The sequence below is a fragment of the Puma concolor genome, chromosome A1, assembly GCF_028749965.1.
Source record: "Puma concolor isolate L17-30 chromosome A1, mPumCon1.1.hap2, whole genome shotgun sequence".
Taxonomy (NCBI): domain Eukaryota; kingdom Metazoa; phylum Chordata; class Mammalia; order Carnivora; family Felidae; genus Puma; species Puma concolor.
Window position 1 is genome coordinate 126,658,764 of NC_141667.1, and position 12,963 is coordinate 126,671,726.

A 12,963-nucleotide genomic window follows, 5' to 3' on the forward strand; every position below is an offset into this window, starting at 1 on the left:
ATGTTTATTTATTTGAGAGTGAGAGAGCAGGAAGAGGGGCAGAGAGATAGAGGGAGAGACAGAATCCCACGCTGTCAATGCAGAGCTCGACAAGGGGCTCAAACTCACTAACTGTGAGATTATGACTTGAGTCTAAATCAAGAAGTTGGATGCTTAATTGACTGAGCCACTCAGGTGCCCCTAAACTTCAGTTAGATTTTTAATTTTTGTTTTGTTTTTGAAGGCTAAGGCACTGGTAAGCAAGGTAAAGCCAAGAAACAAACTCAGGCAATTACCTGAAAGGTAAAAGAAAAAAAATTTTTCTTTCTTGAATGATCTGAGGGGTAGGGATTGACTACATCATTTAAGTGTTTGTATAACACTGCTTATTCATCCCCAACTTTACCAATCTACTCTCCAAAAAGAGTGTAACATCCCAATTACCTTGCACTTATCCTGGCTTCATAATGTCTCTCAAACAGGATTGTGTTGCCTCCCATCATCCCGTAAGTCCCTTCTGTGAGTAAGGTTTTTAACCAGACAAAAGCTTCTCTGAAGCTTTCCTCTTCAAGAGAAATTAACCCCTTAGTGGATTCCTAATTAGGTGGTATGGAGGATTATTTTTTGAAACAATGTAGGACAGACCTGTTACTTGGAGTTTACAGTTTAGATGGGAAAATAAGTTATGATCTTATTCTCTTTCCTTCAGAAATTCATCTTTTACTGTTGTAACTTTGTGTGTGTGTGTGTGTGTGTGTGTGTGTGTGTGTGACTCTAAAATTTATTTCTAAAGGTCTAATCTTTCATATGAGCTGTAGTCTTGGGCAGCCCAGAAAACAGTGCCCTATAAATATCCCATATCACCTTAAACATTAACAACTCAGTTCATCATCTCCCTACTCCCTCTAGAACACTTTCCTTTCTTAGTTTGTCAGGCTGCAATTTTAGTTGTTCCAGATTCCAAACACAGGAATGCTTTTGTTTTCCTCATTCTTTATCATCAGTCAGTTAGCAAATCCTGACATACCTGAATTGTTTTTGTGTTTTTTTTTTTTTTTGTGACAAATATGTAATAGCTTCCTACTGTCCTCCTCTTAATCAGGAGCACACTGATCACCTAACAGGCTATATATCATTCTTTTTTCCTTTAATTTACTTATTTTGAGAGAGAGGGAATGAGCATGTGCGATTGGGGGAGGGGCAGAGAGAGAGAGAGAGAGAGAGAGAGAGAGAGGGAGAGAGAGAATGAATCCCAAGCATGCTCTGCGGGGCTCCAACTTCTGAACCATGAGATGCTGACCTGAAATCAAGAGTCTGAGGCTTTACCGCTACCATTTTTATTGTCTGCTTTTCTCCAGTAGAATGTAAGCTCTTGTGAGGGCTCTGTTGACTGCCATCCATATTCCCAGCATCTGGTATATTTGTTAGATAAATTGAGCATTTACTATGTACTAGGCACTGTGAGTTTGCATATGGAATCTCATTTAATTTTTACCACACAGGGGAGTGTTTTATTGTTTTGATTTTCAGATAATAAAACTGGTTACATTTTTTAAAAAGGTTAAGTGACTTGCCCAATATCTAGTGCCAGACTCGTTTTGTTCTCAAGCCTTCAAGCTTACCTATATGCCTTTGCAATAATATTTAAGCTACTTAATCTAAATTTCAAGGCATTCCATAATATCAAGGACTCTAAACCTATCTTACCAAAGACGGTTTTCTATCAAAAACCTCTTGCTTCAAACTACCTATTGTACCTTGAACCTTATATAGTTTTCCTTTCCTCTTTATTTTGCTCATGTAAAGTCCCTGTAGAAATTTTATCTAGCCTTTGAATCAGAGATGGAGCGCAAGTTCCGCTTTTCACACCATTCAATCTTGAATACTCCAGGTTGCAGTGAGGAATTCCTTTTCTTCAGGAAGTACCACATGGTTTTGGGGGCTCTTGGTCATGTAATGTCTCATACTATGTCCCATTCCTTGTATCTTGCTTGACACAAAGGTTCGATACATGGAAGCCTTGGTAATTTGCTTGCATTTTCACCTGAGGGTAGGTAAGGTAGTTCCCAGGGGTGCGCGATATTTATGTATGGTATCCTCCGACACCCGGTTGTAAAATACCTTCAAAAAGCTAACGTTTTTGTTGGGAAGGAAGCATCGCATAGGTCACAGAAGCATAAAACGATGTGTTCCTGAAGTAAAATGAAAATGTCAGCTGTGGGAGTACGCTAAGGGAGGCAGAGCAGGGCGTCGGGAAGGGCTTCAAGGCCGGCCGCAGGGTGGCGGGGGGTCTCGCGCGACGCCGCGATCAGGAATCGCAAGCGCTTCTAGCACGTCGCTGTCCTTCACCTGGCCCCGGGCTCGCTTTTGCGACGGGCCACGTGCCAGTGTTTAACTGCACGTCGGTGCGTCAGTGAACGGTTAATAACCGCCTTTCCCTCCCAGGCCTCTACCCTCCATCTTTGTGCGGACAGGGGGGCGGGGCGGCGAGGATGCCAGGTGTAGCGGCCCGGTCGAAACGCGGCGGGTAAATCCAAGCCCCCAACCCCAACAGTCAAGTTTTCAAAAAGCCCGCGCGTGGCGCCCCAGGACGCATCCGTTGGGAACGACCCGCAGCGCGCCCCGCTCACCCCCACTCCCAAGCCCAGGGCGGGGGCAAGGCGTCGGGTGGCAGACAGGTCCCCCACACAGGGGGCGCCGGGGCCAACGCGCACTGGGGAGCGCGCCCGTCCAGCCGCGGCCGAAAACGGAAGTGGGCGCGAGCGGATCGCGATCATTGGCTGAACTGACATGTCTCTCAAGGGGCTGGCGCGAACGCCACTGCGGAGTTGGGCGAGGGGATACGGCTAGGGGAGGGGGGAAAAACACTGGGAACAGCCGCGGGGCTGGGAGGAAATGAATTGCGGAGGTGCGCGGGGAGCCGGGAGAGTCCCCGGTCAGGGCACACGGGGGAGCCAGGGAGTGAGAGCGGGACTGTAGAGGCGGTGGCGGGAGCAGCGCAGGCCGAGGGCTTGAATCGACCGCGGAGGGCGGGGAGTCCGTGACCGAGAGCGGCGCTGCGGAGCGGTAGGCGGGACTAGAGGGAGCCACGAAGGGATTGGCGGGCAGTGCTAGGCTGCCGTACGTCGGCGGTGACGCACGCTTCGGGGAGGGTGCGCGCGCGTTCAGCGGCCTCTTTGTGTGGTGCCCAGATAGGGGAGCGGAGGTGGCGGTGGCGGTAGCGGTAGCGGCAGCCCTGGTTGTCTTCCAGCCTCCTCGGCTCGCCGTCTAGCCGGCACCTCTCCCCTCCCTCCCCCTTCCTCTTTTCCTCCTTCCCTCCCCTTCCCTTTTTCCCTTCCCCGTCGGTGACCGGCGGTGGCGGCTCCAGCAACAGCTGGGCCCAAGCTGTGAGGAGGCCTTAGCCAACGATAACGGCGACGGCGAAACCTCGGAGCTCGCAGGGCGGGGGGAAGGCCCGGGCCGTGGAGATGGAGAATTCCCAGTTGTGTAAGCTGTTCATCGGCGGCCTCAATGTGCAGACGAGTGAGTCGGGCCTGCGCGGCCACTTTGAGGCCTTTGGGACTCTGACGGACTGCGTGGTGGTGGTGAACCCCCAGACCAAGCGCTCCCGTTGCTTCGGCTTCGTGACCTACTCCAATGTGGAGGAGGCCGATGCCGCCATGGCCGCCTCGCCCCATGCCGTGGACGGCAACACGGTGGAGCTGAAGCGGGCGGTGTCCCGGGAGGATTCGGCGCGGCCCGGTGCCCACGCCAAGGTTAAGAAGCTCTTTGTCGGGGGCCTTAAGGGAGACGTGGCCGAGGGCGACCTGATCGAGCATTTCTCGCAGTTTGGCACCGTGGAAAAGGCCGAGATTATTGCCGACAAACAGTCCGGCAAGAAGCGTGGCTTCGGCTTCGTGTATTTTCAGAATCACGACGCGGCAGACAAGGCCGCGGTTGTCAAGTTCCATCCGATCCAGGGCCATCGCGTGGAGGTGAAGAAGGCCGTCCCCAAGGAGGATATCCATTCCGGTGGGGGCGGAGGCGGCTCCCGGTCCTCCCGGGGAGGCCGAGGCGGCCGGGGTCGCGGCGGTGGTCGAGACCAGAACGGCCTGTCTAAGGGCGGCGGCGGCGGTTACAACAGCTACGGTGGTTACGGCGGCGGTGGCGGTGGCGGCGGCGGCTACAACGCGTACGGAGGCGGAGGAGGCGGTTCGTCCTACGGTGGAAGCGACTACGGTAACGGCTTCGGCGGCTTCGGCAGCTACAGCCAGCACCAGTCCTCGTACGGGCCCATGAAGGGCGGCGGCGGCGGCGGTGGCGGTGGCAGCAGCTGGGGAGGTCGCAGTAACAGTGGACCTTACAGAGGCGGCTATGGCGGTGGGGGTGGTTATGGAGGCAGCTCCTTCTAAAAAAAAATCTAAAAATGCCTGGGAGTGGCTATAGGGGTAGCTCTTTTCAACAACCCACCTAGGGTCAACTCCTGAGTTCCTTCCTCTCCCACCGCCTTCCCCATTTTGCCCTTGGGGGAGCCGCTTCTATGGCTGCTTATCCTTGGGGGTGTTGCCCTATTTGCCTGCCACCTCTCTTGTCTCTCCCTCTGAAGATGGACTCGGCCCCACATACACATTTTTGTGTTACAGTCATTGATGGACTCTATTTTTTTATTATTACTTGGACCTTGGTCGTTTTTATACTAGCAAAATGTCTTGTTTTAATTTGTGTTTTTTGGGGGGGAGGGAGTGAACTTGCTGATTCTGTAGCAAAACCGGGGCGGGGGTTGGGGTGGGGGGGTAGTTTACTTTGTTGTAAGGACTTGATACCTGGCGACAGCGTTTTCTATGAAATCTACTTGGATCCCATGCCTGAAATTTGGAAGCATATGTACAAAAATCATTTTTACGTTTTATTTTTAATAAATCATTGTGTTTGACCGTATATGTCTAACATTTTTTTTCTAGGATCCATTCCGTACCGTTTTAAGGGATATTAAAAATTTTTCGTGTTAACTCTTAATTCTTGATGTGTACTTAGAGAAACTTTTAAAAGGTCCTTTGGTGGGTTTTTTTGTTTGTTTTTGTTTTTGTTTTCTCTGTTGCCCTTCTAGTGACATGTTGAATTTTAAACCTTACAGGCAAAACTTTTGAAGTGGTGGATGTAGCTTTTTAAAATCTTTAAAGTTTCTGTGCATCCATCTCTTGTACTAAGCGATTTCCTTATCATCTTGACATGGTTGGTCACTTCTTTCTATGAGAATTTACTTCAAAGTATGTACTGTGTAGCTCGAAAGAAATAGTTTGTGTTAAGCATGTGTTTTCATTCATATAAACTGTTTAAAAATTTTCAGATGGCCTAGTTTCATCCCTCTTACTGGTTTGTCTGTAATGAATGGTTACAAATAAGGGTTATATTTTACCCTTAAACTAAATGCATTTTTGTATTTTCAGAGCAGATTTAAACGTTTTTTCCTATAGCTGAACTGTTGTCCTTTTGGAAATCCTTCCCCCCACCTTTGTAGCACCATCTACTGGCAGAATGGCAGTGTATCTGCAAAACAATTTGTTAAAAAATCTTGTTTAGGATAATTGCATCAGTTTTACAAGTTTTGCCATCAAAAATCTGTTCAGACTTTGGTTACACATTTTCTTGTAACTAAGATGGGCTTTACGGGAATGTAGTTAACAATCCATATCACAATTGCCCTTTCTACATGAGATTTGAAAATGTAAACTGCTATGCATAGCTTGGGCAGTGGCCCCAAATTGCTATGACAACTAATGAACCAGCTACATGTACTGGTGTCTTAGGTGCAAGTTGTAAAGCAAAATATTTGTGTATTCTGCTTGGTTAACAAATGTATATTTGTAGCCCTTTCATGCAATAGAATTCAAGTTGTTGTTTATAAAAAAAAAAAACAAAACAAAACCATGATATAGGAGAAAATTGCTTTCCTGGATAGAAATATAGAATAGCAACGTTTATGGATATCACAAATAAAGAATTCAATTCTTTACATGATTGAGTGAGAGTATGTATAACCTGGTGGGTGGCTTCAGAGTACCTATAATATAGTACACTTGATTTGATGTTACGGTAAAATTTTTAACTTGAACATTGCAATTCCAAAGCCCAAATGTATATAGTAAGCTTTCTGAGGGGATATTAATGGGCTTTAAAGTAAAAAAGACTATTTTAGCATTGGCATTTTTTTAGTTCTTATTTACCGTATATTTCTTAATCTCTAATTCTTGCCAATTTTTAAATCTTAATTGCTAGGGTTTTCCTTTTGAGAGCTAGGAAGAAAGGTCCAGATTGCTAGGCTAGATTATGGCTGCTCAGTAGTTGCTGATGCTTGCTACAAATTTTTAAGTATACCTCTGTGACAAATGGGATAGATGTTTTGCATATTGAATAAATATCGTCAGATCTTTTGCTCTTCAATGGTTCTATGGTTTCCTTAAATTCATTTTTCACTCTTAGTGAAACACTACATGTGGGCTTTTTCATTTGGTAGTTGAGTCTTGATTTTTGGGTGCGTCTAAGATGCAGAAAATGATACGCTTAAAGTTTTCATTATATTTATTACTCTGCCTTTTATTCAGCTTTAGTGGAAAGATCTATTTCTTCTGGGTCATTTGGAACACAACAACTTTTGGAGGGTTTCCAAAGTCTAATAAGGTTATCATTTTGCCTTCCCTACATAGTGATTTCTAGAAAGTATAATGAATTATATAAAAGGATTACCTGTTAATTAGACACCTCAAGGTGCTGTTTTGGTATATTAGTAATTCCTTGTCATGTCTTTACCTTTACAGATTCCTTGTCATGTATTTACAGATTCCTGTAATCTGGACTGGTTATTTAGTGAAGGCAAAAGCATAGTGGTATTTAGTTTTTATGGAATTCCTCTTGTCAACTTTTGTGCAAGCGTTTTTGATGGTTTTTTTTTTTCTTTTTTGGGGGTAATGAGTTGTATTAAGTCCTTTCACCTATGAGAGCTATCCGAACATTAAAATTTAAGAAGGAATTCATGGGAAGAGGTGGTACAGAATCTAGTCCATACTGAATACAGTTTTTTTTGCGCCATGCTTGAGTCTAATTTGAAAGATTATAAAAAATGAATTTACTTTTTCTCTCCCTCTTGTGAAGAACTTTTGCATTTACAGTATTTTTAGTATAAATTCAGTTGTAATCATTAACTGAATGTTTTCAAAGGTATTTAAAGATTGTTAGTAACTTTAAATTTTAAGCTTGCAGGTGGTTAATGTTCATAGGGATAATTGTAGAATGATAAACTGATTGTTTCCTCCTATAATTTAGCGATTTTGAACATAGATTTCTTATTTAAATCTGCTTCACGATAAATTTTTGTTTTTAAGCAAGGCTAAAGGATTGAGTTTACTTGAAAATTTAGTATTTATCATTATTTTCCTCAACCAGAAGTGGCAGTGTCAGTTATTTGATAGGCTTCTTTATTTTTTAAGTGTTTGCTTTTCTCAAAACTGAGAATTTGCATTTTATGTTAAATTTTGTGTGCCTGTGTCTTTGCTGACTGAAAGTGGGCTTTTGGATGTTGGATTGATTTGATCAGAATTGCATCTAGTTGGTATATGGATTTTACCCAGAAAGATAACATTTGGGTTGGTCTCTCCCATTTTGATCAACTTACTGAGTGTAAGGTTTTGTTCACTGGGAAATATCCTGTTCTGTTTAAGAAGGCCTGATTTTGTTTGCATCTGAAATAGGGCAACAAAGATTGCCCCTAAACCAGAGTAGGGCAATGCTTTTTTCTTAATGTCTCATTGCAGATTACTTTGATGTGCCTTTGTTTTATGATTTCTCTTAAAAGTGAAAATACATTAAGGTTTTTTTCAATAGAAAGTCCCTTAAAAGGTAAAACCTAAGAAATCTGCTTTCTACAATTTGTTACTTAAAAAATTGTTATGTTGCATAACACTTGGATTGTAATTCAAGTTACGGAAAATAGCAATATTAGTAGGAAATAGAAAATACGAGGTTTTATTGACTCTTGGGGCTGGTGTATTTTAAAAATAAATTTATTAGGGTTAAACAAATAACTGGTTATAAATCAAACTAAATGAAAAGTAAGTATTTTACGAATATGAGCCAATCCTCAAGGATAATCACTCATAGATGTATATTCAGCTAGCTCTTTTTTGTATGCTCCTCAGGTCGACTGTATAGGGTCGACTGTAAATGTTCCATAGTATGGCTTTTTACAACTTAAAACATTCCTTCTTTTGATGGAATGAGGTTTCTTCTCTTGCTGTTAGCAAGAGCAGCAAAATCAGCTTAAGGGAGGTGGAACTTAAATTATTCTTCTCTTGCTGTTATGAACACTGCTGTTATGAGCAGTGATTTTTATCCTTGCAGATATGTTCTTGTTGATCAAATGTGTACTTAATTGGTGAGATGGTTACCTCACAGTTAAACGTGCTAGACTGAGAATGTACCAGTTTTGTGGTGTCTTAAGTATTTGTCAATTCTTAGTATACATACAGAAAGGTACATCTTCCCTTGTGGCTTTTTTAAAGCCTTAGGGTAATTTAGTGAAAACATTTGACTGAAAATTTTCAAAGCTAGATTATATGTGACATAATAGCTAATGACCTATGAGGACCATTATATTGCTATCTTCCCTTTTTGTTTTCTCCATTAGTTTTTACTGCAGAAATGTTTACCAGTTTTTCCATATGATGGCTATATATATTACTTAGGACATTTCATTACTGTCTGAAAAAATAAGAAAGGTACCGCTGATTATGTTTGCTATGTGTCTTGTGTTAAGTATTTTATGTGCATGATTTATTTCAGTCCTTAGAATAATTCTTTGATGAGATCTGTTATCTCTGTGTTATGTATTAGCTATGGGCTTACCTAATTTAAGTAATTTGCTTAAGATCATGTAGCTATTGGGAGCAAGAAATAGGCATCTTTTCCCTTATTTTTAAAAAGCATATTGTAAAGGGAGAAAAAGAAAATTGCTCCTCCCATTTTCTCCTAATGCCTGGATAACCTGTGTTAACAGTCTACTTCTAGATCTTTTCTTTGCATAGCTTGCATAGCAAGATGAATAGTTACATATGCATATACCTGAATTTTAACATCAAAGATGGTCTTCCATATTTCTACACGGTATCTTATATGACTCTATGGTGTGCTATAGTAAAAAAAACACACCATAATTTATTGATTGGCATGTTTCCAGTTTTTCTTCTCATCATTTAAAACTTTTTGCAAGCCTTGTGTTGCCATTTAAACATTTAAAAGCAGAAAAAACAAGTTTGGCAGCCTGGTTGAAGCTGTTGGTTATATTGGTATCCAGATAGTTCTCTAAGAAATCTGCTAGAGCCTTAAAAGGATTTTTTGGATATTTACAGTCCTAACATTTTCAATTTTACTTCTGTCAACTTTCCGCCCAACTTTGTGTTTCAGATTTTTGTGAGAAAGTTGATTAAAAAATACGTAATTTATCTCCATTAAAAAAAGCCTTAGTGCCCTTATATTCTGAAGGGACTGTACGTTAAGGTCTGGGATTTTACAGCAATAAATAGGCAGTTTATTGTTCTTTACTAGTTCATTCTACCTAAAATGTGTAGCATCATATTTTAGTTGTGTGTGAATAGAGATTTTTCACTGCAGAAATCGCTTTTATAAAAGTTGAATTTTAAGTGATTTGCTAAGTACTTCCTCAAGAAACTCTGAGAAAGAATAGGAAAGAGCAGATGGGAAGTGGTATACTGGGAGAGATTTACTCTGGATCAGAGGTGGGCAATGCCCAAAATCTCAATTTCCAGTTGAAATGTGAATTCAGATCTTACTATTTAACCTTGGTAAGTCCACTTATTTTCTTTTACTATTTAACCTTGGTAAGTCAATTTATTTTCTTTGGACTTCTTTTTCCTGTGATGTGGAGACTAATTGCTTAGATCCTTTCCAATTTCATACTCTTAGTTTTTAGTCTTGTTTGGTAATTATTCAGTAACAGCTTTGAAGAGGAATCTTTGGATGAGTTCCTATAATTCATTAAACAATTTATTGGACATGACTTAGCTAAAAAGTAAGGATGAGCCCTTGCTCACAACATGATACCCACGGTTTAGTTTGGGTGGTGGGAATTTAAACAATTATGATAGAGTGTTAGCATTTTAGTCAGACATATAAGCAGTAGTGGGGACTTCTTTTTGTGGGTCATTTCACTGACCCACAATGTTAAACATGAGAGACATTTGCACTAGTTTTGTCATTTAGGTTGAGTTGGTCAAGGACATTCCACAGCTTAGACCAAAATGCAGATCATGATGTATTGGGCTGTTTACATTTTTTCTTGCCATTACTAGACCACAAAGACCTTAAAAGCACATCATCTATTTTTTGATATTATTTTGCATCATTTTATGATTGATGGTTTTTGTGAAGTATTGATAGCAAAATCAGCTTAAGGGAGGCAGAACTTAAAAGTATTCAATGTTAGAAAACCAAAACGGTTGAAATACTAAGTGGGAAATGATAATCAGTGCATATTAATGAATCTTTCCATAAGGAGTATAATTCATATTTTGAAGACCCCTTTTATTAAGCTAAAGTTAGCATCCTTACCATTCTTGAATTTTCATCTTGTAAATATCTTTCCAATATTTTGACTTATTAGTTGATTTTAAAATATAATTTTGTTAGAAATAACTTCTACAGTAATTCAGTTTCTTTTTAATTCAGTTTCTTTTCTATAAGAAACTTTTCTTATAGAAAAGAAACTGAATTTGCCATAATTGAAAAGTTATATGTTCTCTAAATTTGATTTTTGGGGCGCCTGGGTGGCGCAGTCGGTTAAGCGTCCGACTTTAGCCAGGTCACGATCTCGCGGTCTGTGAGTTCGAGCCCCGCGTCGGGCTCTGGGCTGATGGCTCAGAGCCTGGAGCCTGTTTCTGATTCTGTGTCTCCCTCTCTCTCTGCCCCTCCCCCGTTCATGCTCTGTCTCTCTCTGTCCCAAAAATACATAAACGTTGAAAAAAAAAATTAAAAATAAAAAAAATAAATTTGATTTTTAAGATGGAGTTAATATTTGTATAATTTGGGGGGAGGCAGTATTTGAGAAATAAGTGAGCATGAATTATTAGCCTCAAATTGAATTTGACTTTAGCACATTGTGAATGTTCTTGATGCTTAAATTTAGTCTTTTACTAAATATAACGTGTGGAATTTGTTGGGAAATAGAATTTATTGCTCATTTCAAAGAGAGACATACAACTAACTGGTTTCAGAAAATTAGCCTTTGACTTTGGAACTTGCTTTTGGGTGAACTTCACATTTTCCCTAAATGAGAATTTAAATGCTACTAGATAAAACGTTTATCATAAAAAGGAGATATTTGAAAACTGCTCTTAAAATAGAAATCCCAAAGTAGGAAGGGTAGAAAGGGCGCTTGAGTCTCATGTACTTACTTTTATAGCTCCTTTTTTACTTGCACTTGGAGCTGGATGAGTTGAATATTCAAAGAACAAAAAGATTCAAGAAGATACCTTGCTAGGCATTCTTATCTGTGCTTCCTTTTCTACCTAGGCAGATTTTCTTAGGCTCCTTTGATTCTTTTATCAGTTCGGTTTGCTTAAAACACACCACCCCCTCCCTCCGAAAACCACCCAGAAGAGTTTTGTGACATCCATCTGCTCTAAAATTCTCTGATGTGAACTTTTACCATTTAAACGACATGTGTATTTTCCAGTGTTTACCATCAGTTTTATCAGGTATTGATTACCTTTGTGCAAAAGACATCTAGGCTCTGGAGATACACAGCAGTGAGACACACATGATTTCTGTCTTCAAATAACTTGCATTCTGATTGGAATTCAATTTCTTTTGAAATGGTGGATCCTTTCCTTTTCAGCATCATGGCACTGTTTAGGTTGTTTACACCATACAAATTGGAGTTAGTTCCATTGTTATTTAGTGTACATTCTTGGATTTTATTAAAGCTTCACTCTTTCCCTGATTACTTATTTGGATACCATATGAAAGATGCATTTTTTTTTTCTGATGCTTATGTTGCAAATATAATTGGCCTCAGAGTAAGCATCTGATTTAATATTTCATAGTCCTTAAGGACTTTTTTTTTTTTTTTTTTGCATCAAATAGACAAGATGTCTGAAGATGTCACTTTCTAGTTTTGTGACCTTGAACAATTTGGCCTGAACCTCAGTTTCCTTGTCTTCAAAAAGGAGAGACTTTTACTGATACCTGTCTCACAGAGTTGTTGAACAGATTGAGTGAAAAAATCCATTTAAAGGACTTAAACTATCTTGTCTGGCACATAGTAATGTTAACATTATGACCTCTGTAACAGTTACGACTGCCTAGCAAAAGGTGTACCTTTATTTAACCCCCAACCACACGATATTTGCACAGTTAATGAGGTGAATGAGTAACTAACTGTCTCAAAAAGAGTAGTGACATAGGCATATATAGTCTGTAGATCATTCTTTTTTTTTTTTTTTAGATCATTCTTAATACTGCGATTAAAAATACTGTTTTTAACCCAGGCTTTGCCCTTCACTTGTTGGGTGCGCTTGAATATGGGAGCCCCCAAACCTCTGCTGTTTTAACTCCAGTAGGAGAGAGATGAACCATGATAGCTACCTGTAATCCACTCCTTCACAGATTGGTGGCTGAAGCTCACCTCAGAAAGATTCAGTAACTTTTCCAAGGCCACTCACCTGGCAAAAAGGTTGAGTTGGGGTTGAATCCAAGTCTGATTTTGATGTTCATGCTGTTCCCACTAAACTTCAGATACACGTGGCTAATTTGTACTAAGGGTAAAGGAGATTTGTGGAAAATAAATTGGAAGAAGTTGAAACCACATTACTCAGGTCTTTGAGTTGTATGCTAAGGAGTTTGGACCTTATCTGGCAGGCAGTGGAAATCACTAGAGGTTACTGAGCAATAATAGTGGTAGTGAGTGCAATTTAGACAGATTAACTCACTAGCACT

General features: G+C 40.7%; 2 protein-coding genes across 13 annotated transcripts in view; both read left to right on the forward strand.

Moving 5' to 3' along the window:
• Nucleotides 1-12,963, forward strand: part of KLHL3 (kelch like family member 3) — a 279,397-nt gene that overhangs the window by 136,970 nt on the left and 129,464 nt on the right. The gene's annotated exons all lie outside the window — the stretch shown is intronic.
• Nucleotides 3,130-4,896, forward strand: HNRNPA0 (heterogeneous nuclear ribonucleoprotein A0). The gene has a single exon (XM_086703415.1). It carries the CDS (start codon nt 3,447-3,449, stop codon nt 4,368-4,370), a length of 924 nt encoding a protein of 307 aa, XP_086559541.1. The 5' UTR covers nt 3,130-3,446; the 3' UTR covers nt 4,371-4,896.